Raw genomic sequence first — 27,211 nt, forward strand, 5'->3', positions numbered from 1 at the left:
AAACAATAACTAAAAATACACATTTAGTATCGCTGCGTCTGTAGAAGTCTGATGTATCAAAATATAAAATAAATTAATCAGATGATAAAATGAATGGTGTCATTCAAAAGAACGCAAAATTACCGTGGGGTAAAGGGCACACAGATTATTAAAGCATTGTCAAAGCTATCACAAATGAAGAAACTTCATAATGGACTTGATGTGTAAATGAGATTTCATGTCTGTGCTCTGAATAGCTCAGCCAGCAGCTCTACAGTGAGCTCTGAATGGCTCGGCCAGCAGCTCTACAGTGAGCTCTGAATGGCTCGGCCAGCAGCTCTACAGTGAGCTCTGAATGGCTCGGCCAGCAGCTCTACAGTTAGCTCTGAATGGCTCGGACAGCAGCTCTACAGTGAGCTCTGAATGGCTCGGCCAGCAGCTCTACAGTTAGCTCTGAATGGCTCGGCCAGCAGCTCTGAATGGCTCGGCCAGCACCTCTACAGTTAGCTCTGAATGGCTCGGCCAGCAGCTCTGAATGGCTCGGCCAGCAGCTCTGAATGGCTCGGCCAGCAGCTCTGAATGGCTCGGCCAGCAGCTCTGAATGGCTCGGCCAGCAGCTCTACAGTGAGCTCTGAATGGCTCGGACAGCAGCTCTACAGTGAGCTCTGAATGGCTCGGCCAGCACCTCTACAGTTAGCTCTGAATGGCTCGGCCAGCAGCTCTACAGTGAGCTCTGAATGGCTCGGACAGCAGCTCTACAGTGAGCTCTGAATGGCTCGGCCAGCAGCTCTACAGTGAGCTCTGAATGGCTCGGACAGCAGCTCTACAGTGAGCTCTGAATGGCTCGGCCAGCAGTTCTACAGTGAGCTCTGAATGGCTCGGCCAGCAGTTCTACAGTGAGCTCTGAATGGCTCGGCCAGCACCTCTACAGTTAGCTCTGAATGGCTCGGCCAGCAGCTCTGAATGGCTCGGCCAGCAGCTCTGAATGGCTCTGCCAGCAGCTCTGAATGGCTCGGCCAGCAGCTCTGAATGGCTCGGCCAGCAGCTCTGAATGGCTCGGCCAGCAGCTCTGAATGGCTCGGCCAGCAGCTCTGAATGGCTCGGCCAGCAGCTCTGCACTGAGCTCTGAATGGTGAGGTCATGGGGGTGTGACGTCAGCAAGTTTACAGTAACTGCAGGTATGTCAGGGAGGGAGAGCACATTTTATCAAATTGTGACTTTATTATATTACTTTTTGGAATCTTTCGCCAAGCTTTGATAAAGTGGGCACAGCGGTAGCAGGACGGGGGTGTGGAAACCGCTGCTTGTCAAATTCATGACAAGTGGTGGCGTTAGCTACTCCATAAATTTTACTCCAGCAGGGACTGGAGAAGGAATTGTTGTGAGGTGTATGTAAAGCTGCACGCCACTCATCCAATGCCTATGATTCATGAAGAGGTGTACACATACTTACACACTTCTGCAACAGCCACCCACACAGCTATGTTGCACATAAACAGCCCAGCTACATCAACACACAGCTCAGCTACTTGATCAAAACACTCACACTGCTCAACTATAACACATTCAGCTCAGCCACATAAGCCTAACACACAGCTCAGCTAAATCATCAAAACAATACAAACATTCACATAAACTATACATTACCACGGCCTAAAGTTCCTTCTAGGCATGTGACCGATCGCATGGCTTGAAAGCTCTCTAAGCTACTCAAATGAAAGGTTCTTCAGCTTCTCAGGATGTGTTATATCTGTGCAGGACCTGGTAGGTTCCTCTCCTACTCTGCATGGGTCACGTTAGATCAGTGATGGTCAGGAGAGGAGAAAGTAGTTCTCTCAGCGATCAGGAACGATGCGGTGTCAGTGTTCTCTTTGATCATAGGAAGTTGGACTCTGGACTGTAAGACGCACACACTTTTTAGCAAGATTTTTTTCTTGCTAAATAGTGCGTCCTATAGCTTAAAAGGAATCGGTCACCTCATTTTGTCCCTATAAACTGAGGCCACCACCATCAGGGGCTTATCTAGAGCATTCTGTAATGCTGTAGATAAGCCCCCAATGTAACCTGAAAGATAAGAAAAGCAAGTTATATTATACTCACCCAGGGCGGTCCCGGTCCGGCGCCTCCCATCTTCATATGATGTCGTCATCCTCCTTTCTTCTGTTGTGGCTCCTGCGCAGGCGTACTTTTATCTGCCATGTTGAGGGCAGCGTAAAGTACTGCAGTGTGCAGGTGTCGGGCCTCTCTGACCTTTCCCGGCGCCTGCGCACAGCAGTACTTTGCTGTGCCCTCAACAGGGCAGATAAAGTACGCCTGCGCCGGAGCCGCAACAGGAAGCAAAGAAGAGGACGACATCGCATGAAGATGGGAGGCACCAGACCCGGACCACGACGCCCATCGGACCGGAGTGTCCCTGGGTGAGTATAATCTAACTTGTTTTTCTTATCTTTCAGGTTACATCAGGGGCTTATCTACAGCCTTACAGAATTCTGTAGATAAGCCCTGATGGCGGTGGCCTCAGATTCCCTTTAACCCCTTACCGACATTGGGCATACATTTACACCGATGTCTGTCTCCCTCTCTTTGATCTGGGCTCCGGCGGTGAGCCCACATCTTTCCAGGGACATGTCAGCTGTTTTGAACAGCTGACATGTGCCCGTAATAGCTGTGGGTGGAATCGCAATCCACCCGCGGCTATTAACCAGTTAAATGCCGCTGGTTAACTCTGACAGCGGCATTTAACAAGCGCTTCTGGCCATCGGGCCAGAAATACGCACACCAGTGACCCCGTCACATGATCATGGGTCACTGGTGTATTGGCATGACAACCTGAGGTCTCCTGGAGACCTCTATGGTTGTCAGTGTGGGCTTGCTGTGAGCGCCACCCAGTGGTCGGTGCTCATAGCAAGTCAGTAAATCTGCTATATAGTGGTGATCTGAACATTGCCTCTATGTAGCAGAGCTGATTGGGCTATGGCAGCTTCTAGTCTCCTATGGAGACTATTGAAGCATGCCAGAAGTAAAAATAAATAAATAAATAAAAAAATATATATATAAAAGTTCAAATCACCCCCCTTTTGCCCCATTCAAAATAAACCAATAATAATAAAACAGAAACATACACATATTTGGTATTGCCGCGTTCAGAATCGCCCTATCAATTGAAAAAAAAAGGATTAACCTGATCGCTAAACGGCGTAGCGAGAAAAAAGTTCAAAACGCCAGAATTACGTTTTTTTGGTCTCCGCGACATTGCATTAAAATGCAATAACGGGTGATCTAAAAATTGTATCTGCACCAAAATGGTATCATTAAAAATGTCAGCTTGGCACGCAAAAAATAAGCCCTCACCTGACCCCAGAACACAAAACATGGAGACGCTACGGGTATTGGAAAAAATGGCGCTATTTTTTTTCCCACCATTTAGTTAAAAAAGATCTTCGATATGTTTGGTGTCTATGAACTTGTAATGAAAAGGAGAATCATAATGGCAGGTAAGTTTTAGCATTTAGTGAACTTAGTAAAACCGCCAAACAAAAAAAACGCATGGGATTGCACTTTTTTGCAATTCCACCGCCCTTGGAATTTTTTTCCCGTTTTCTAGTACATGACATGGTAAAAACAATGGTGTTGTTCAAAAGTACAACTCGTCCTGCAAAAAACAAGCCCTCACGTTGCTATATTGATGGAGAATTAAAAAAGTTATGGCTCTGGGAAGAAGGGGAGTGAAAAAAACGAAAACGCAAAACCGAAAAAGGCTCCGGGGTTTAAGGGGTTAAAAATACGTTATACCCCAGGATCTTATACAAGCATATACTCTTAGGCCATGTTCACACAGTGCGTTTTTTACCGCGGAACCGCGGCGGTTTTGCCGCTGCGGTTCCGCAGCTGTTTTCCATGCAGGGTACAGTACACTGTACCCTATGGAAAACAGGACACACTGTGCACATGGTCCGGAAATTGTAAAAAAAAAGACGCGCTGAATAGCTCCCGGAAAAAAGAAGGAGCATGTCAATTCTTTTTCCGGAGCCGCAGCGGTTCTGCACCCATAGACCTCCATTGTGAGGTCCAAACCGCAGTAAAACCCGCAGATCAAAAATATATCTGCGGGTTTTACTGCGGTTTGATGTGCAGAACCGCTGCAGCAGGAAGTGCGGGGAGCGGGCGGAAGTGCGTGGGCGGAGTGTGGCTGCCCCCCCCGTGTTCCGATCCCGCCCCCCCGTGCTCCGATGCCCCCCCCCAGTGCTCCGATGCCCCCCCCCAGTGCTCTGATGCCCCCCCCGTGCCCTAATCTCCCCCCCTTATACTCACCCGGCGTCCCGGTGTCCGTCCGGCCGTCTTCTCCCTGGGCGCCGCCATCTTGCAAAATGGCGGGCGCATGCGCAGTGCGCCCGCCGAATCTGCCGGCCGGCAGATTCGTTCCAAAGTGCATTTTGATCACTGAGATATAACCTATCTCAGTGATCAAAATAAAAAAATAGTAAATGACACCCCCCCCCCTTTGTCACCCCCATAGGTAGGGACAATAAAAAAAATAAAGAATTTTTTTTTTTTTTTTTTTCACTAAGGTTAGAATAGGGGTAGGGGTAGGGTTAGGGGTAGGGTTAGGGGTAGGGTTAGGGTTAGGGGTAGGGTTAGGGGTAGGGGTAGGGTTAGGGTTAGGGGTAGGGGTAGGGTTAGGGTTAGGGGTAGGGTTAGGGTTAGGGGTAGGGTTAGGGGTAGGGTTAGGGGTAGGGTTAGGGGTAGGGTTAGGGTATTTTCAGCCATTTTAACCCTAAAAAAATTCCTAGAAAACACACAGACTCTGGCTAGAAAACTGCATCAAAAAAACGCATCAAAAAACGCATCAAAAACGGACCAAAAAAGGACCAAAAAAAGGACCTGCGTTTTCTGCCAAGAGCTGCAGTTTTTTAAAAAACAGTCAGGAAAAAAAAAGGATGGAAATCCTGAACGTGTGAACATACCCTTAGGCTTCCATTCAACAATCAGAACTTCGGGTTCCATCTGGTCACCAGGCGCCTGCATACCTTTCATTGTCTGGAAAGCAAAATGCTGCAGACTGCGCATTAATATACAGAAGGTCACTGTAAAATAATGTATACTGTGTAGTATATATATTTTTTTAAATGAGCATTTACCTCCTAAGAGTAGGTGGCCGATAAGAGTGAACCTTTTGGTTACGATTCACCATTTGTGTGTGTGTGAGGGGGGGGGATTTTTAATTACACTTCTTTTTTTCTTGTCTTATTTGCAATTTGTTTTAGCTAAATTCTTCAAAATAGCTTTTGCGGGTTGATAAAGTTTGCGCAAAATTAACATTTTTTTATTTTGCGTCTCTTACTGTTATCGCACTTTTTTAGAACAAAAAAGTCACATAGTCCTTTAAAATATTGCACATTAGTCTTCAACTGTGCAAAAATAAAATTGAACAAATTTTGTGCTAAAAAATTGCGCTAAAAAATGTTGTGAAATGTTGCAAGTAATGAATTAAGCTAAACGATCTGACTAACCAAAACCACGCTGGTAATGCCAAATACAAAAAAAACATGAAAGTAAAGTTAACTAATCAGCAGATTAAATAAAGCTCAAACATAAAAGTCAATATTAGAATTTTTTTTTTCCCAGAAAAAAGGCGCAAAGACAATAATGAATCCGACCATTGTGCAGTAAGCAGCTGGCCTTCAAGCCAAGGTTATAAAATACAGAACCCTTTTTCTTGAGAGTTTATTGACAGTTCACATGATTTCCTTGTCTGTCTGGAAAAGCCATGCACATCTTCCTCTTAATGTAATTGTGTGATGATTTTTTGTGCCTGCAGGAGATGGAGCGGCTGTCCTTCTGCGCTCCTTAGAACCAATTGAAGGCCTTGATACAATGAGAAAGTTTCGAAATGTGAAGAGAAATGTCCAGAAGCCGCTAAAAGATAAAGAGCTTTGTAACGGACCCTCAAAACTTTGTCAGGCATTTGCCATTGAAAAGAGTTTTGACCGACAAGACCTTGGAAACAACCTGAGCACATGGCTGGAAGATGGGCCAGAAATTCTGGAAGAGGACATTGTGTCTTGTGCACGGATAGGAATTGGTAATGCCGGAGAATGGACTCGGAAGCCTCTACGTTTTTATATTAAAGGCAACAAGTTTGTCAGTGTGCGGGACAAAACGGCAGAAACTGCTGTAAATACTTAATCTGTAGGAGAAGAGTGATTGGAAGGAATAAATATATTGTGTAATACACAGAAGAGTAAGGCCACAATATACTGGCCAACGGGAGAATCAGTGCTACACAAGTTCTGATATGTATACATGATTGATTTTATGTTGTACAGTTTTCATATGAATTGGAGATGACTTTTCAATGTATTTATTTCATTTAAACAGAGTACGTACTCCAATTGGTGCTTCTCCACCGATCCTAAACAGTTTTTCTTTTTTCCTATGCCCTTCCATTCCAAAGTTATGCTAGCCCCGGTAACAAATAGGCACATTTTCTCTTCAACCATCTGACTGTTTATAACAGAACTTCTCTGGGGACATTGGCCTTTCTCCTCTAAAGTGTTGGCCATTCACAGCACCCCGCATCATAGAGGGGAAAAAGCAATTGGTCACACAGAAAGTCACCACTTGATGCTCTCCTGAGACAAGATTTGCTGAGAACTATGCAATTGCTGCATTGCTTCCTGCTATTGGGGTACAGGAGAAAAGCAATATGTTCTGCAGCAGTGGCCTTCCCTGTGGACGTTTGCTTTTTCCCCTCTGTGTCACCTCTATGCTTTTATTGGCCAGCATCGTACAGGAGCAAAAGCAGATGCCCACTTTGTTCTGTGTTATCTTCTCCATTATTAAAGGAAAGTTTGCATCTTAATTACACAGAATAGCACAAAAAACTGTTCCATAATCAGTGTAGTATTGTTATTTAGTGAAGAGATGCAGTCTATATTAAAAAATCCAGTGACGGGTCGTCTTTACGTTTGTATTCAAAATGAATATTGATGGCTCAGAGCAGAAGTATGGTTAGTCATTGGCTTATGCTTTACTATCTCTGGGTTCTCGGATTGTCTCAGGTTTTATACTCCACCCATCAACTAAACGCTAAGTGTATATGCGCACAATGTATTTTAGATGCTGGTGCACCTGCTGAGTTTTGGAAGCAAAAGATGCTCCAGGAAAAGTTTATTTTCCTGAATTCTCTTCTCTGGCGTCTATTTGTTAGTTTTTGCGGTTTCTAAGGCTACGTTCACATTTGCGTTCTGCCGGGCTGCGTCGGGCACAGCCGCGGCGACGCATGCGTCATGCGCCCCTATATTTAACATGGGGGCGCATGGACATGCGTTGCATTGCGTTTTGTGACGCATGCGTCTTTTTTGGCGCACGCGTCAGGGCGCAGTGGACGCAGCAAGTTGCATTTTTTTTGCGTCCAAAATCAGGCCAAAAAAGGACGCATGCGTCACAAAACAATGCGTTTTGGTTTGCGTTGCGTCGCCGACGCAGCACCGCACAACGCAAATGTGAACGTAGCCTAACAGCGTTGTTTTTTTAATTGTGTGTGATCAGCTCTTAAATCAAAGCCATCTGAAGAAGTAACAGGTCACTTCTTTTAACTGCTTCACAGCTTTCAAAGCCTGAACGGTTAAAAAAACTCATGATGGACTATATACACAGCAAGTCGTTTTGACATTGCAGTACTTACATTCATTCTTCTTAGCATTTTTGAGGCAAAATGTGAACATTCCCTGAAGGTTATGTAAAATATGCTCAAAGTAATTCCGATAAAATTGCTGAACCTTTATTCACCCATTTAAACTCCACAATAATTCAGTACTGCATATTCCATCCTCATCTCTGGGCTTGTGTTTACCTGGCTGCAGCAACGATGTCTGGGAGACCCTACTTGACAGCTGCAGCCACTCACTGGTCTCTGCAGTATATAGCAAAAAACAATTGGGTGCCCCTTTGACACCAGGGTCCATCTCCCTTTCCTCTTTTCACCACCATAACTGTGTAAGTACCGTATCTAATTATCATGTGAAATCAGTTTATTGTATTTTTATGAAGATTTTCTTTTCTGTAGTCACTTATCACCCAGCATCACCTATAGGTATAGCGTTACTGTGAAACATAAAACTTTAATAAATTCTAAATTTGGATTCTGCTTTTCTGTTGGAAGTATAGACTGGCAGCGTAAAACAAGAATAAACTGCAATCAAAAGGCAGTTTTCACTTTCAGTGTCGTCTTATACAAAAAGTATAAATGTATGCGTGAGCCATGGGGGGATTTAATGGGAGCTTACAATCTTCCAGAAAGCATGTGTAGCTGTAACAGGACACCTGGCTCAGCAGGTGGTCCAGCCACACTAGTATCCAAGCTCTTACAGGAAGACCTCCTGTGGAGCCCATGTGGTGTAGCTGCTTTGTTTATTCAGCTAGGATTTCATAAGGAGAATATGGACTTATTGCAATTAGCTTATTGTGGCTAACACAGCAGTTACATTTTTGACATCTCTAGAACAGTCTGAACGTCTTCCCGGGTCTCGATCCATTCTAGCACCCCAGGATGGGGAAATATGTAGAATGGCTAGCAGGTGCCTGGTAGCAAAGCCATGTTTGGTCTCAACGCGTAGCAGGGGCCCGGCCAGATCCTATGGTGCCAAAACTGTTTCCCTAGGACAGTTCATTAAGGAGTTATAGCCATCTTAGGTTTTGGATTTTTTAGCTGCTAGTTGAAAGGGGAGGGGATTTGAGTCTGGGTCAGGAGGGGAGTGACCCCAAGGGGTTAAATGTTCAGGTAAAGCATTGGCTATTGCTTTTTTTCCCGGGTAGGTCATCGTGTGGGGAGAAGTGAAAGAACAGAGGAGACCACCAGCCTCTCATGCAGCAGCCTCTCCCCCACAAGCCAGGCCTTTTATCTGACTGGTAACTGACTCTTATCTTCTGCATACTTAGTGGTAGTAGACTTTTGTATTTGCATATATTACCATTTTATTTTAAAAAAAAATTCTGTGGAAGCATGGTTGAAAAGCAATGGCTGACTTTCATTTGTTCATTTTCATAGATCTTTTATTTATTATTTTATCAGATTCAAGTTATTTCTGTGACCATTGTGGGTTTTTCTGTCATTAAACGAGGGGTACCAACAATTTTGACCACATGTCTATATGTATAACCATTGTGTATATAGTGTTTTGTCTAGTGTGCCTTTAGTGTGCCCTTGGGCTGCTTTTTTATCTCTATCTACAAATCTACATGTTCGTGTTCTCGGCTTAGCTTTTCATGCTACCGGGGCTGGTTTCTTGCCCTACGTAATCCACTTAACTGATCTGTCTTACATCTAATGAGGAACTGGTAGCAGTCCTATCGGGTTGACCAGGTGCTATTTCACTGCTGCTAGTGAAAGTGGTCTCTCAGCCTGTCAGGGTTGTGAGTGTAGTACCACGTCAGGAACTGTGCCACATCCTCTTACCCCCTGTCCACATGGGCCCAGGGAGTATCTGTGTAAACTGTGCCAAGCTGACCTGCTGTGTCCCCAGGGGGTGACGAACATCATGTTGGTGCAAGTGCAGAGTCTGGAAAGAAAATCATCAAAATCCGCTGCTGGCAGCTCTCTTTACATTTTACGGACCAATGACGTCCTAGATGTGCACAATAGGAGGAGACAAGACTCTGCAGGTCATTGTAGCACGTATAGACCACGCAGGCTGCTCACAGTAGCACCCGCACTATGTGACCCAGCTTACTTATGTTGAATAATGGCTCCTAGGTCACTTTGGAGAAATGGCTGTTTTGTCTTTTGTTAGATTAAAACCAGTTTTTATTTGGAAAAATAGGATTTTTTTTAAACACTTATGAAAAAAGCCTCTTTAGAGAGAAAGAGGACTAGAACTCCAGTTCCACCTCTTGGGTGTGGCAATCGTAGAAGTCAATATGGACCCTTTTGCAAGCCTTGCCACATGACTTAGGATAAGGATGTGGCTAGACGGTGACATTTGTCGCTTGACAAAAAGATCTGTGCTATTTCTTTGCGACTTTCTGTTGCACGACTATGTTAGAGCTCTGATTTTGCTGTAAAATAAAAAAGCCAAGTTGCGACAAGGAACATGGGACTTTTAAGAAAAAAAACTATCGCAGAAAATCCAACTCCTATAGAAACATTTTCGCCTTGCAGGTCGTAGTGTGACACTGTAAGAAATTACCTACAAAGCGGCACTGTGATTTCAGTGTTGTGCGACAAATGTCTCCGTGTAGTCCTAGGCTAAGAAGCCGCTGAGTTTTATGTGAGGATTTTCCCCATTGAATTGCATTAAATGCAGAAAATCCGAAGGAAAAATCAATTTGCGTTTTTACAATATTTAGTAGTCCTACAAGAGAGCTTGAACTTAGGATGTTTTGACTGATAAGATTATACACTGCACTATTTATGTAGTGCAATAACATTAGCTCAGCCTGGCAGTTAGGTCAGGTTCAGTCGACAGTATGCAAAATTGTCTGTTTTTCAGCCAGAAAAAAAACAATGTTTCATCCTTTTCCTATTGGTATGTCCATTTTTTTTGTATATCATTGGTTTTTAACATAAAAATTTGAATAAACAACTAAAGGTCAAATACAATATTTACCGTGGATGGAAAACTAACAGTTCCATGAAATTTCATGATGCTGTATATGGATGTAAACCCCTATGTAAGCTGTTTTGTATGCACCTTTTTGACTTTGGCGAGTCCAATCCGAAATGCGGATCACAGTATTGCATGCTGCTTTTTTTTTTTTTTTTAATATTAAACTCGTGGACCATCGGTTTGGCATATGGACAGCACACATACTGATTATACGCTCGTCTCAAAAAGCCTGGACACATCTGATGAGGCTTTGATCTACAGTAGACCCCATAACACCCATCGGCCTCCCACTATTGCTTTGAGGGTAGACAATGTAGTAATCTCCTTGCACATTGCTATCACTACTGACTGTGACATGTAAAGAGTTGATTAAGCCGGTGGAGAGGGATTTTGGGATGAAGATGCACTTATAGAAGGTGGGATGTAAGAAGGCAGTGCAATGATGGCAACAGGTGAATGCATATTTCAGACTCATTGCCAAAATATCAATAAGCCCTGGGTTTTGTACAAGAATACTAGCTTGTATCTCAAAAATTAAATGAGATCTGTTACTAAATAGATCTTTCAACTAATAAGGATACTGCATTTACTGGAAAATCCATGTCAGAACGGCTGTATAGTCCTCTTGATCCACCTGGTCTCATTACAGAGCCTCAATGTCCTTTCTTCCTCTTGCTGCTGAGATCTCAAGATACTCAGTACAAGCATCCACGATGTCCACTGCAGTGGTATGGGGAAATTTGTGGTAAGCCTGTGTAACGTGAAGCGAGGTGGCAGGTGCGGGTGAGACTGCTCTCCGGCGCAAAACATGGAAATGGAAATCCTGACTGGGTGAGTGGACTTGTGCTGTGAGGGCATTGCACCCGCACAGGCTGGCTGTAACATGTTGATGGTTTGCCAGGACCAGATGTTTTAGAGTTCAATGAGAGAGACCACCATTCAAAAATACTCTTTACCGAATGGCAACTTGATCAGGTTATATACAAGTGATGGCGGGTACACAGTCTTGTGAACGTTTCCTTTACAGTATGAAGCATTTTACACACAGTGTCCTCCTTCAGTATGATACGCCAGGGCTTTCTGTATCCGCTGTTTCTCCCTACTTTGTTCAGCGGTTCCACATCGTATTTCTTCTACTACTGGTGACCCTTCACTGGTCCCAGTCTCTGTCATGTTTAGGTCCGTTACATTTTAAGTGTGACAAGCTCAAGGTATGATTGCTAGGTGTCCTCTTATGGGAACTCTCTCTCTCCCCCTTATCCTCAGGATATCGCTATCCCTTCTCTTCAGTCTCCTCTCATTCTGGGTCACACTTCAATGTGGCACTGATCACTTTGGATCTTTTTATCTGGCTCACTGTGCGCTCCAGACCTTATCTGTCTTCCTAGCAGGAAGCAGTCACTTTCCCTAACTACCCGCTCTCACTGTGGGCTAATCCCAAACATTAACTGTAAACGTTCCTACAGTCAAACTACACATATCGAACGCACATCACAATACAGTTCTCATTACATGTCCTTAACACTCAGACTCTATCACAGACTCCCCAAAAATATTCTGTTCTATGTCTGGTCAAAAATTGGGTTTAGCTACAGTTGTACCTATGTCTATGTGAACAGATGCTAAAGAGGAGAAAACAGTTTTGCTCAGTTCAAGTTTTAATGTAAGATATTAGGTTTGGGGAAAACAGGAGATCCACAAGATCCAAGAATAACTAAAATGCATTCCTCCATTGTATCCAGAAGTTATAGTGATTGACATCCGCTCAGTGGTTAGAGCCGTGCAGATTAATATAGGTATATTTACTTGTCTGTACAAGAGTACGTCCTGGAATTACATCCATCCCTGCACGGCTGTAAATGTTCACATATTGATGTTATTCTAGGGAGCCACAATCATTTACTTGGGTTTAATACACAAGACTGCACTACATATTCACACTGTGGCTATACTAGAAAATAACCTGTAGGGATGGGCACAAATGACAAGGTAATCATGGGGGAATCACGGGTACTAAAGTAAACCTACAGGAGAAAGAACCACAATCTTAATAAAGGTATTTAATTATTTTACTTATACAGTATGGTGCCAATACACTCTACAGCACTTTACAGACCTCATCACTGTCCCCATTGGGGCTCACCATCTAAATTCCCTAACAGTATGTCTTTGGAGTGTGTGCGGAAACCCAGGAAGAACATACAAACTCCTTGCAGATGTCGTCCTTGGTGAACCTAGGACCCCCAATGCTGCACAGAGTGCTAACTACTGAGCCACCGTGCTGCCCATACTGGTAATCTCAGCAAAACTCAATTAGTATATAGGAAATGTATAGAAATAGCACAAATTAAAATGTGTATGTTACATGATGTTTACATACACTATCAATAAAGTTTGTGAGTTTCATTTTTTACACTATTTTCTGCTGGGCTCACACATTGCTTTTGTTGCCTTGATGGTGGTTGCTCTGTGCAATAGGGTAAAAAAAAAATCATACTCGACTGATATTTCAGATCGATAGGTACTTTCTTAGGAAGAAGGGGTAATGGCTGTAATAATCCATCCACATAAGGTGCTATACACCCAGTACAGCATAACGGTGGCTCTGTAAAAAAAAAGTAGAAGAGCCAGACCCTCACCCCTTTAAGAAATAATCAAAATCTTCCAAAATAAAGAAGGCACTAATGCAAAGATCAACAACAAAAACTCCCATATGTGAGGTCCAAATGGGAGAGATCCACATACAGATACTATTAAAAAATCGACTTTATTGAATGTATAATATTAAAAACAAGGTTTAAAAAAGCAAAATGCAGTCAAGGGACACAAAGCAGAACAAGAGGGAAGTATTGCACAAAAATATTGATAATGGCGACCACAATAATGGGGGTAAAATGTGCAAATAGCTCCCCCTATAAGGTGGCAGAAAAAACTCCAAAATAGAAGACATATAAACAACACCCTATGTAATCACCACCTCAATTGCGGACACAACCAGAAACCGGGGAATCAGTAAATATAAGGGACAGGCTAATCACAATTCATAGAGCCTAAGAACCGAAAGTAATGATAATGCTATAATAGCTGTAAATTTAATTATGTGCTGATGAAGGTTATATTACCGGTAAATGGTGGCCGCAGTAGTCTGCTCGGCGTCCCCTCACCCTCATGCGCGTTTCGGCGCCAGCTTCTTCCGGGGGGCGTCACTTTTAGCGTTTCTTCAGAAGATGCATCTGTGCCATGGGCCTCCAAGGGTCTGTACAGTTGTGCCCATAAGTTTACATACCCAGGCAGAATTTTGCTTTCTTGGCCTTTTTTCAGAATATATGAATGATAATACCAAAACTTTTTCTCCACTCATGTTTAGTGGTTGGGTGAAGCCATTTATTGTCAAACTACTGTGTTTTCTCTTTTTAAATCATAATGACAACCCAAAACATCCAAATGGCCCTGATCAAATGTTCACATACCCCATTTCTTAATACCCTGTATTGCCCCCTCTAACATCAATGACAGCTTGAAGGTTTTTGTGGTTGTTGTGGATGAAGTTCATTATTTTCTCAGATGGTAAAGCTGCCCACTCTTCTTGGTGAAAAGCCTCCAGTTCCTGTAAATTCCTCGGCTGTCTAGTGTGAACTGCGCACTTGAGATCTGCCCAGAGTGGCTCAATGATATTGAGTTCAGGAGACTGAGATGGCTACTCCAGAACCTTCACTTTATGCTGCTCTAGCCAATGACAGGTCGACTTGTCCTTGTGTTTTGGATCGTTGTTATGTTGGAACATACAAGTACTTCCCATGCGCAGCTTCCAGGCTGATGGTTGCAAATTTGCCTCCAGTATTTGCTGATAACTTTCTGCATTCATCTTTCCTTCAACTTTGACCAAGTTTTCTGTGCCTTTGTAGCTCACACATCCCCAAAACATCAGCGGTCCATCTCCGTGCTTTACAGTAGGAATGGTGTTCCTTTCATCATAGCCCTTGTTGACCCCCGCTCCAAATGTAACATTTATGCTTGTGGTCAAAGTTCAATTTTGGTCTCATCAATGCAGCCATGGGACCATGCAGCCCATTTTTCTTCAAGTGGCTCATTATTGTGCATCTTGAAACAGCCACACCCTAGTTTTCAGAGAGTCAGGTATTTCAGCTGATGTTATTTGTGGATTTTTCTTTGCGTCCCGAAGAATTTTCCTGGCAGTTGTGGATGACATTTTTGTTGGTCTGCCTGACCATGGTTTTGTTTTTACAGCGCCCCTGATTTTCCATTTGTTAATCACAGTTTGAACGCTGCTGACTGGCATTATCAATTTCTTGGATAGTCTTTTTGTATCCCTTTCCTGTTTTATGCAGTTCAACTATCTTTTCCCATAGATCCGTTGACAATTCTTTTGCTTTCCCCATAACTCACAATCCAGAAACGTCAGTGGCTGGATGAAAGATGCAAGAGTCTGTCTGGATCCCAGAAACTCACTCAGGTTTTATGCGCACACACTGATTACAAGCAAACAGGTCACAGGTGAGGATGTTACTTTAGTAGCCATTCAAACCCATTTGTGTCAACTTCTGTGCATGTTATCAGGCCAAAATCACCAGGGTATGTGAACTTTTGATTAGTGTCATTTGGATGTTTTAGGTTGTCATTGTGATTTAAAAAGCAAAAACACAGTAGATTGACAATAAATGGCTTCACCCAACCACTAACCATGAGTGGAGAAAATGTTTTGTGTTACCATTCATATTCTCTGAAAAAAAAGCCAAGAAAGCAAAAATTCTGCCAGGGTATGTAAACTTTTGAGCACAACTCTATACACTACGACTATTAAATATTATTATTCTCTGGGGCTAATGTGCTTTGTTTGATAGGAGCTTGTAAAGATATTTTATGGTTAAGACTGTGGTTCCCAACGTCTCTGTGCTTAATAATCGGACGTGTTCCCGCAGCCATACATACTCATGTGCTACTAACCGCAAAGGAAAGAAGATCTGTAATCTAATCTGTTTTTCTGGTATTGCTGGTTATTGGCGACTATTACTATTTTTCATTGTCATCTTTGTTGCATTTCTCGTCTTGAGTCTGAAGAGAACAATCCATTAAGAAATATTAGATTGCCAGAAGTCTCCCACAACTTCCTACTCAAAGTATCTTGGCACCTCTGAGGGTCACACCCCTAATCACGGTCTGTTGGAGACATATTTGTTACCACACCCTAATTTCATGTTCTCCCCTTTCACCCTGTCCACAGATTTCTGTAAAGGGTGTGTGATATTAAAGGACAGAACACAACTCCTCTTCTGAACTATTCTTTGCATTCAGTTTACTGCAGTCTTCTATAGATAACACTGAAGGTCTGACGTTCTGCCATTCCTCTGCTGAAATACAGGACACAATAAACCTGCTATTCTCTCCCATCTTTGCGGATTTCATTAGTCTGATGTCACATACTCCACACCCACATGTTGTGAAATGAGCACATTGGCAGGGAATCCGGGAGGGGGATAAATGACACAGTTGCATTTTTTGGCACCATGTGGTGGGTTCTCTGTGCAGCTGCTGTTTTTATTAACCGTACAGTAATCTAGGTGGATGGAAGACGTAATGATTATCGAATATTGGGTAATCAAATGTAATATTGAATGTAGTGGCCAGTATAGAGAAGCCGGCCACCTTGTGATTCACACCATTAACATACAAATGCATGAAGTGCTATTCTCGCTCCCAACGTAAGAATGCATAGCGGCAGTAACCAGCCGTGCTGTTGGAGGAATTCTTCCCAGACCTCTCATTTTTCACTGTTTTTGGATGCCTGACACATAATTCATTAATTCCATACTACTCGTACTGTGTACTTGTATGGGTGTGGACTGCCCTCGCCCTGCCCCTGAAGACAGCATTGAATTATAAGAATAGTGTTGTGGGGTTTTTCTGCGTTTTATTGTGCCATGTGAAGTATGTACTGTGTCATGCATTTTTTTTTAGTAATGTAACTAATGTATAGTTTAGTAGGTGCCGATGCTGCTGTGTAAATACTGTAAAGGTAATGCCTATTGTAAGTAACGTACTCAGCTCAGGTGTAGAGAAAGTATAGGGTAAGCACAGGATAACATATAGGTCAGTGCTTGGTTCAGTACACAGTGACAGTAGATATATTAGGGCAACATAGAGTTAAATGTTTTGGACTAGCCCGGATTGGGAGGGGGCTAGGGCAAGTAAAAAGGAACCACTTTCTGATATAGGCAGTTACACTCGGGTCACACTATCAGCATTTGTAAGCCAAAGACACAGGACAACAAGTCCCTGAAACATGATATTAACAATGGGGGGGGGGGGGGGTGGCTGGCAGTAATTCATAACTGAGGAAAATGTGGTGGGTATAATTCCTAAAGGATCACAATGTGGTGTGTAAGCTTATAAAGGGTAAGTGTGACGATGATAGTACACAAGGTTGGACAGTGGTCATAGTGCCCAAGGTGTGGTTGGAGTAATTTATGGGAGAATAGTACGGAGGTCATTTGATAGTGTAGGGTCATTTTTTGTGCAGTGGGCATTTATTTAGGGGCACAGTATAGGTGATTTTATTTCAGGAGCATTGTAGTGACAATGTTACTTTTAATGGTACCATGTCGGGATATACTGCAGAAGACCAGAGAAGAAGGAAGTCTGCAGAGACAAGCTGAGGCTGTAAAAAAACATCATATAGTCAGGGACTTAAGATTAGTGATGAGTGCAAGTGCCCATTACGCAGTTTGCCAAGGATGCACAAGTGACATATTTGGGTCCTGCGAATGCACATTTCGTGGCTGGTAGACAGCTGCTAGACATGCAGCCATGAGGACCCAAACATATTATTCAAGCACGCCAAAGACCCTGTTGTCACCTGAGCATGCTCAGATAACACCTTATCCCAGAACATTCACTCATCATTAGATGTTTTATTTATAAAAAATATCAGAAATTTAATAATAATTGAAAAAAATAGCCATTTTCAAACATTGAATGATTCAGTTAACCTAGATAGTAATACCACGCAAAAACATTAATAAACATTTCCCATATATCTCAAAAAAATCCTCATTAATAAAACGGTGATCCCTTCCAAATATTATAATAGTAAACAAAAAAAAAACAAGTAGGGACATAGATCAGATAGATAAAATGGTAAATTTTATTAAAGTTAGATAACGATATAAAGACACCAGCGTCAGCGAGCGCCCCAGGGTCCGCTAGCCGGAACCACATGAACCAGGGATCGTCCATTGAGTCTATACAAGGCCAGTTGACATGAGAGTCACAACCTGGTTTAGGCCAGGTTCACACTTGCGTTTGGCTTGTCTGCGTACTTCTTCCCTTAAGCTCCGCCTACTTCCATATGCGTCCTGCGTACCTATCTTTAACATTGGGTATGCAGGGACTTGCGTTGTATGCGGATGCGTCGTTTTGACGTGCCTGCCGAACGCACGGGGAACGCAACTTTTTGGTTGAGCTCCTTTTTTTCATTCACTTTCTGCGTTCCTGTGCGGTCGGCGGGCACGTGAAAACGACGCATGCGCATACAACGCAAGTCCCTGCATATCCAATGTTAAAGATAGGGATGTAGGAAGTAGGAGGAGCTTAAGGGAAGGGAAGAAGTACGCAGACCAGCCAAACGCAAGTGTGAGCCTAAGGACGCACATTCAGCTGAAAGAAAACGCTGTAGTTGGCAGCCCCCTGAACCGGGCAGGGATGTCAAGGTGTGTTTGAGACCCCTGCTCTACACGGTGACATCCATTCAGATATTTGTAGAGAGTTATTAAGTCTCCTCTCAGCCTTCATTTTTGCAAGTTATACATTCCCAGATCCTTTAACCTTTCCTCGTAGGACATACAGTGGGGCAAAAAAGTATTTAGTCAGTCAGCAATAGTGCAAGTTCCACCACTTAAAAAGATGAGAGGCGTCTGTAATTTACATCATAGGTAGACCTCAACTATGGGAGACAAACTGAGAAAAAAAAATCCAGAAAATCACATTATCTGTTTTTTTAACATTGTATTTGCATATTATGGTGGAAAATAAGTATTTGGTCAGAAACAAAATTTCATCTCAATACTTTGTAATATATCCTTTGTTGGCAATGACAGAGGTCAAACGTTTTCTGTAAGTCTTCACAAGGTTGCCACACACTGTTGTTGGTATGTTGGCCCATTCCTCCATGCAGATCTCCTCTAGAGCAGTGATGTTTTTGGCTTTTCGCTTGGCAACACGGACTTTCAACTCCCTCCAAAGGTTTTCTATAGGGTTGAGATCTGGAGACTGGCTAGGCCACTCCAGGACCTTGAAATGCTTCTTACGAAGCCACTCCTTCGTTGCCCTGGCGGTGTGCTTTGGATCATTGTCATGTTGAAAGACCCAGCCACGTTTCATCTTCAATGCCCTTGCTGATGGAAGGAGGTTTGCACTCAATCTCACGATACATGGCCCCATTCATTCTTTCATGTACCCGGATCAGTCGTCCTGGCCCCTTTGCAGAGAAACAGCCCCAAAGCATGATGTTTCCACCACCATGCTTTACAGTAGGTATGGTGTTTGATGGATGCAACTCAGTATTCTTTTTCCTCCAAACACGACAAGTTGTGTTTCTACCAAACAGTTCCAGTTTGGTTTCATCAGACCATAGGACATTCTCCCTAAACTCCTCTGGATCATCCAAATGCTGTCTAGCAAACTTCAGACGGGCCCGGACATGTACTGGCTTAAGCAGTGGGGGACATGTCTGGCACTGCAGGATCTGAGTCCATGGTGGCGTAGTGTGTTACTTATGGTAGGCCTTGTTACATTGGTCCCAGCTCTCTGCAGTTCATTCACTAGGTCCCCCCGCGTGGTTCTGGGATTTTTGCTCACCGTTCTTGTGATCATTCTGACCCCACAGGTTGGGATTTTGCATGGAGCCCCAGATCGAGGGAGATTATCAGTGGTCTTGTATGTCTTCCATTTTCTAATTATTGCTCCCATGTTGATTTCTTCACTCCAAGCTGGTTGGCTATTGCAGATTCAGTCTTCCCAGCCTGGTGCAGGGCTACAATTTTGTTTCTGGTCTCCTTTGACAGCTCTTTGGTCTTCACCATAGTGGAGTTTGGAGTCAGACTGTTTGAGGGTGTGTACAGGTGTCTTTTTATACTGATAACAAGTTTAAACAGGTGCCATTACTACAGGTAATGAGTGGAGGAAAGAGGAGACTCTTAAAGAAGAAGTTACAGGTCTGTGAGAGCCAGAAATCTTGATTGTTTGTTTCTGACCAAATACTTATTTTCCACCATAATATGCAAATAAAATGTTAAAAAAACAGACAATGTGATTTTCTGGATTTTTTTTTCTCAGTTTGTCTCCCATAGTTGAGGTCTACCTATGATGTAAATTACAGACGCCTCTCATCTTTTTAAGTGGTGGAACTTGCACTATTGCTGACTGACTAAATACTTTTTTGCCCCACTGTACATTGCTGTCCGCTCACCATCCTGGCAGCTCTTCTCTGAACTTGCTCCAGTTTTTCAATGTCTTTTTTCAAATGTGGTGCCCAGTATAGTGGTATTGTAACAGGAACATAAGACAAATCTTACCACTTATTTTTCTGACGGGCATCCTATAATATACTAAAGTGTAAGATATAGACAAAGGCAGGCCATATGCATTTTTTACACCAGTACTTTAATACATTAAAATATATACAAAAGTAAAATATTTACAGCGTTTGGAAAATCAGTCAAGGAAACACAGACTGAAAGACAGATATAACGGGATCCTCATGGTTGGTGACTACCAGGACACTCCGAAATTTATCGAAAAGCATTAGTAGTTGCGACCGGCGCATGTTTTCATTGTACATGATCTCTTCAAGATGATGTCGACCTCGGAAATAGTGCAAAAGCCTAAGTGAAAAGACAAAAGAATGAACACATTCATGACCGAGACACTAAATAATTCATTGCCTGGCTCCATAACGTCATGTTCCTGGACTGGAATATTTACAGATTGGACAGGGAAATAATATGTACAAGAACAATACATGAGGATCAATTTTACGAGAGGATATAACGGATGAAATAATCAGGCTGATTCTCGTTACAATCACTACATATGTACAACTGGATTGGAAGGGGAGTTCATTAAAGGCAATTGCGTCAGAGGGAAAACGATTATGTTCCCAACCTGGCAAGACATCTCATTATTGTACATGCCCAGCCAAGCCCAGTGCCCAGAAGATGCTGCTGAGCGCAACATAGATGGCAATGTCTCTATTGCAGGCGACAAGATCCTCCAAAAACCATGGCCGTCTACCAATAGTAAGAAGGCTCAGCAATTGTTTCCCCTTCTAAATAGGTTAGTTGTGTATTAAAAGTGTGTTAAAATTCTTACCGATCACCTCCTGCCTCGGTTTCCAGCACCGCTCAGGTCCTCTCCTGGCCCACCCAGCCTGCTGTGCGCTTTTCTAGGAGACTCACAAGTACACTCCATAGACTTACATTGGGACTTCTGGTCCACTCACAAACCCCAATGAGATTCGGCCAGTCTGATCTGCAATCACGAGGGTCGGATTTGGGCTGAAACCAAGGAAGGTGGTGGTTGGCAAGTATTTTTATACACTAGATTACATACTTATTTTGGAGGGATTAGGGGAAAACATTTCTGCTGAATCGTCAATGTTAATGCTTGTGGTTCTCTGTTGAAAAGACTGATGACCACCAGAACAGAATGTCATCCAGTGGTCAAAAAAATAAGAAAATCTGGTATTTAAGATATGATACCGGATTAAAATACTGAATGCTTGGTTTAAAGGTTCTCAGAAACATGGCAGATAGCAAAGCATTATATTTGGACTTAGAAATCCATCTCCGTTTTTGTGGCATTTTAATGTAAGCATTTGCCGCTCATTGGTAACATAATCAGTAGTAACCCTCTGGGACCGATCATGTGCCGGCTGTTATAACCTGATTGTTGGCCACTGACACCATTTGCGCTAGTTTTGGATACGCGACCCCCGTGTCCTCCACAGCTGCACGCTGTCTTTTCGCAGCACTTCCAGCAGCCAAACCGTTGCACACTCATAATTGCTGGGTGGAAAGATTGTTGTGGGAAATGTAATATCTGCTTAGCTTTCAATGTCGGATCCCCTGCCAGCGCTCGTCCTCGGGGAATACGCTTGTTTAAATAATAAACAAATTGAAGATTTTAGTTTATGGGATTTTCCATGGCCCCGGGACAGAACAGATGTGTAACACAACTGACACTGCGCAGCTACATCCTGCAGCTAAAAATACGCAGACAGTTTGGTTTATTTCCTCTATGAACCTCCATTACTGAGGACGGGGCTTGGATATTAATACTGCGAGCAGTGTGATCACCGACATGTCAGAAACAACCCACATGGTGAAGTCACTGTAGCCGGCCTGGGAGTAACAGCCATGGGCTTAGCCCCGGGAACATCTGATAGGCCTAGTATTTTCGCCAAATAATAGTTTTTGGAAAGGGATGGCAAATTTTTAAGAAATGAAGGGAAAAGATCGGATGGGAGTCCAGCAGCAGAGATGGGGTGTGGGCCGTTTTCTAAGTTCTCAATCCTTGTACTGATGGAGCAACATTTACTGAAGGAACACTCCAGGATTTATTTCTATTATGTCCTCCACTTGTAAAGTACATTAGATAAAAGGTAGCAATGGTAATTATATTCCTGATCACTTTACTTATTGTTTAATCCCTTCACGATATAACATGTACATCATATGTCGAATGACTGCCTTTGATGCTGGCTCGCACGTCGAATCCACATCTTTCCTGGCAGCTGATGGCTGATTTAATCAGCCATCACGTGCCTTTAACGATCGCGAGTGGTGTGGCGCTCTACCCACGGCTGTAAACCCGTTAAATGCTGCTGTCACTCTCGGATAGCACCCTTTAACACAAGCTCACAGTGGGGAACATCATTCCTTGCACTCATCGTAGCGCCTATGTCGTGATCTCGAGGCACCGATAGGTTGCCATGATAGATGGAGGTCTGCTGAAGACCCCTGTGTGTCATTACAATCTTCCTGTGCAAGCCAACCAGTAGCTGACATTCATATGAGATTGGCACTTTCACTATACAAAGCGATCAGACATTGTTCAAGCAATCGGAATTATCGCAGCTACAAGTCCCCTAAGGGGACTAGCAAATACAGTAAGCCATACAACAAAAAAACAAAATATTAAATCACTTCCCCTTTTGCCCCATTAAAAACAGATTAAATACACATATTTTGTATTGTTGCGTTTGTAAAAGTCTGATCAAAATATAAAGTATACTAATCAGATTGGTAAATGTAAATTGGAAACAAGAAAAGGAATCAAATGCCAGAATTACGTCTTTTGGGCCGCTACAACATTGCAATAAAAAGCAATAACGGGCGATCAAAACATCGTATCTGCCCCAAAATGATATAACTAAAAATGTCAGCTCAGCGCCCCAAAAATAAGCCCAACCCCCCCCCAGAAAATTAAAGTGATACGAGTGTTTTTTTGTTTAAACAAATGTACACATTTTTTTGCACCACCTAAATAAATTTAAAAAAAACAACATCTATGCAGTACCTGCATAATAGTACAATGAATTATGTCAGTTAAAAGCATAACTCGTCAAGCAAAGAACAAGCCCTCATGCGGCCATGTGGATGGAAAAATGAACAAAGTAATGGCTCTTGGAAGAGTAGGAAAACAGTAAAGATGAAAAATTGTCCAGGGATAAAGGGGTTAAGAGGCTTGGTTCTGGTCTTGATACATACCATGTGACTGCGTAATCACAGGAGAATAGCCAAAACACCACACAGCACTTCTTAGTACTGATATCTTCCTTTATTCGATTAAATCACATAAAATGCGTTAACATGAGTGTTATCGCAGCGCTGCCCGGCCGTCCTGTCACTCACTTCTCTGGATGCATTTTATACTTGGATATTAATAACAAGTTACCGGTTTTGTGCTGGATTGTGTTTTGGCTAGCCGAACAGTTTCTGTGTGCTCCAAGTTTCATGGATAGGTGACAGCCAGGATTCTTAGCGGTGACACTCTGTATTATCAATCTTTATTTTATACTCCGGCTGCTCCCCAAATCCTGCTGCAAATACTGTTTGGATCAGAAGTCAGCCTCTCTATGCAAGATTATGTGAGAGTAGAAAAATATTTAGGATTGAGAGTCCTCAGTGAATGATACCTTTTAATGGCTAACTGAAAAGATGGTAACACATTGCAAACTTTCGAGACTACTCAGGTCTCTTCATCAGGCATAGACTAAAAGAAGTTCTGGAGAATCACATTTATGCACAACACATCACAGAAAAAACAAACAAACACAAAAACAGATAAGACAAGTGACATGGAGCAGAATTACCTTGAGTGATAAACAGTTATGTCCATAAATATTGGGCCAGTTCTTACATAAGGAATGTTTTATTGTCCTCTGATTGGGGTCTGGTTCTGTTGTGATGACCCCACATGGTCTGAGGGACAAATTCCTTAGTTGATGTAAAAAGACATAAATCCATGCGACACATTACACATTCATTCCTGCACTAAGACTGTCAAAGGTCATCATCAGCTTATATTCCCAAACTCTTCTGTCTCTTTGAGACAACCCCATGGATAGAGATGAACACCTTGGTCGCCTCAGAAAGACCTTTTTGAATCGGCTACCATCCAAGAACAATTGAAAACCAGATCACAAGAGCCACCAGAATATCAAGGAATCACCTGCTACATTACAAAGCTAAAGAAGAAAATAACCGGGTACCTCTAGTAGTCACCTACAATCCAAATTTGGAGGTGCTAAGGGGAGCTTCACGGAAATTACAACCTTTACTACAAAAAGATGCCCGACTACAATCCATTTTTCCAGACCCCCCACTACTATGTTTTAAGCAGCCCCCAAATCTAAGAAGCATCATTGACAAGAGCTCCCTGTCCTCTCCAACAGCTGCAGGAACCTTTCCTTGCAATCAGAAAAAATGTAAAACCTGTCCATTTATAATGACCATGGACAAGATAAAGATCCCCAATTCACATCAGGACTACAAGATACCAGGTACTTTCAGCTGCGTCACTTCTAATGTGGTGTACCTAATTATTTATACTAAATGTCCAACTGTGGGTCTGTATGTGGGGGAGACAGGGCAAAAGCTGAGAACAAGGATGAACTCTCATCGCCACACCATAAGAGAAAAAAGAATGGATCTACCTGTGGCAATACATTTTTGTCTCCCAAATCATAACATTATGGACATGAAATTACTTGTGTTAAAAGGTAGCTTCAAATCTCAAAGAGACAGAAGCGTTTGGGAATATAAGCTGATGATGACCTTTGCTCGTAGTGCAGGAATGAATGTGTCACATGGATTTATGTCTTTTTACATCAACTAATGAACTAAAGAATTTACCCCTCAGACCAAGTGGGGTCATCACAATAGAACCAGACCCCAATCAGAGGACAATAAATCTGGTCCAATATTTATGGACATAACTGTTTATCACTCATGGTAATTCTGCTTCATGTCACCTGTCTTATCTATGTTTTTTTTTTTCTGTGATGTGTTGTGCATAAATATGTGATTCTCCAGAATTTCTTTTAGTCCATGCCTGATGAAGAGACCTGAGTAGTCTCGAAAGCTTATAATGTATTATTATTATTACTATTTATATAGCACCATTAATTCCATGGTGCTGTACATGAGAAAGGGGTTACCTACAGGGTTATAGATATCGTTTACAGTAAACAGGTTTACAGTGACAGACTGGTACAGAGGGGAGAGGACCCTGTCCTTGCTGACTTACATTCAATTTGTTACCATCTTTTCAGTTAGCCATTACCTGATATCAACCACTGAGGACTCTCAATTCTAAATATGTTTCTATCTACTGGCTAACATGGTACCAAGATATATATCTTTCCTGTATGTAGGAGTAGACAGCCATGTGGAAGAACAGAGGATGGATACAGGAGGGTAAGGAGTCAGAATCACTGCCTGACTATATGATCATCCTAGGATCACTGCCTGACTATATGATCATCCTAAGATCACTGCCCGACTATATGATCATCCTAGGGTCACCGCCTGACTATTTGATCATCCTAGGGTCACCGCCTGACTATATGATCATCCTAGGATCACTGCCCGACTATATTATCATCCTGAGATCACTGCCCGACTATATGATCATCCTAAGATCACTGCCCGACTATATCATCTTCCTAGGGTCACCGCCTGAATATATCATCATCCTAGGGTCAGTGCCTGACTATATGATCATCCTAGGGTCGCTGCCTGACTATATGATCATCCCAGGGTCACTGCCTGACTATATGATCATCCTAGGATCACTGCCCGACTATATGATCATCCTGAGATCACTGCCCGACTATATCATCATCCTAGGGTCACCGCCTGACTATATCATCATCCTAGGGTCACTGCCTGATTATATGATCATCCCAGGGTTACTGCCTGACTATATGATGATCCTAGGGTCATTGCCTGATTATATGATCATCCAGCCTGACTATATGATCATCCCAGTGTCAGTGCCTGACTATATGATCATCCTAGGGTCACTGCCTGACTATATGATCATCCTAGGGTCACTGTCTGATTATATGATCATCCTAGGGTCATTGCCTGATTATATGATCATCCAGCCTGACCATATGATCATTCTAGGGTCACTGCCTGATTAAATGATCATCCTAGGGTCATTGCCTGACTATATGATCATCCCAGTGTCAGTGCCTGACTATATGATCATCCTAGGGTCACTGCCTGACTATATGATCATCCTAGGGTTGCTGCCTGACTATATGATCATCCCAGGATCACTGCCTGACTATATGATCATCCTAGGATCACTGCCCGACTATATCATCATCCTAGGGTCAGTGCCTGACTATATGATCATCCCAGTGTCAGTGCCTGACTATATGATCATCCTAGGGTCACTGCCTGACTATATGATCATCCTAGGGTTGCTGCCTGACTATATGATCATCCCAGGGTCACTGCCTGACTATATGATCATCCTAGGATCACTGCCCGACTATATCATCATCCTAGGGTCAGTGCCTGACTATATGATCATCCCAGTGTCAGTGCCTGACTATTTGATCATCCTAGGGTCACTGCCTGACTATATGATCATCCTAGGGTCACTGCCTGACTATATGATCATCCTAGGGTTGCTGCCTGACTATATGATCATCCTAGGATCACTGCCCGACTATATCATCATCCTAGGGTCAGTGCCTGACTATATGATCATCCCAGTGTCAGTGCCTGACTATTTGATCATCCTAGGATCACTGCCTGATTATATGATCATCCTAGTGTCAGTGACTGACTATATGATCATCCTAGGGTCACTGCCTGACTATATGATCATCCTAGGGTCATTGCCTGACTATATGATCATTCTAGGGTCATTGCCTGACTATATGATCATCCTAGGGTGAGTGCCTGACTATATGATCATCCTAGGGTCATTGCCTGATTATAAGATCATCCTGGGGTCATTGCCTGATTATATGATCATCCTAGTGTCACCGCCTGACTATATGATCATCCTAGGGTCATTGCCTGATT

General features: G+C 42.9%; 2 protein-coding genes across 7 annotated transcripts in view; one reads left to right on the forward strand and one right to left on the reverse strand.

The window, feature by feature from the left end:
• MPG (N-methylpurine DNA glycosylase) overlaps positions 1-8,123 on the forward strand; it is a 43,116-nt gene extending 34,993 nt beyond the window's left edge. For both annotated transcript variants that reach the window (XM_069733939.1, XM_069733938.1), the window contains one exon: positions 5,798-8,123. In XM_069733939.1, coding sequence (XP_069590040.1) covers positions 5,798-6,165 — 368 coding nt within the window. In that variant the 3' untranslated portion in view covers positions 6,166-8,123. The remainder of the gene's footprint in view (positions 1-5,797) is intronic.
• Positions 8,124-20,243: 12,120 nt separating this feature from the next.
• Positions 20,244-27,211, reverse strand: part of NPRL3 (NPR3 like, GATOR1 complex subunit) — an 83,287-nt gene continuing 76,319 nt past the window's right edge. For 4 of the 5 annotated variants that reach the window (XM_069733942.1, XM_069733940.1, XM_069733945.1 and 1 more), the window contains one exon: positions 20,244-20,485. In XM_069733942.1, the coding sequence (XP_069590043.1) occupies positions 20,320-20,485 (166 nt within the window). In that variant the 3' untranslated portion in view covers positions 20,244-20,319. Of the gene's footprint in view, positions 20,486-20,935; positions 21,158-27,211 lie in introns of those variants that run through there. The other variant, XM_069733943.1, reaches the window with a different exon arrangement.

The sequence above is a fragment of the Ranitomeya imitator genome, chromosome 7 (assembly GCF_032444005.1).
Source record: "Ranitomeya imitator isolate aRanImi1 chromosome 7, aRanImi1.pri, whole genome shotgun sequence".
Lineage (NCBI taxonomy): Eukaryota > Metazoa > Chordata > Amphibia > Anura > Dendrobatidae > Ranitomeya > Ranitomeya imitator.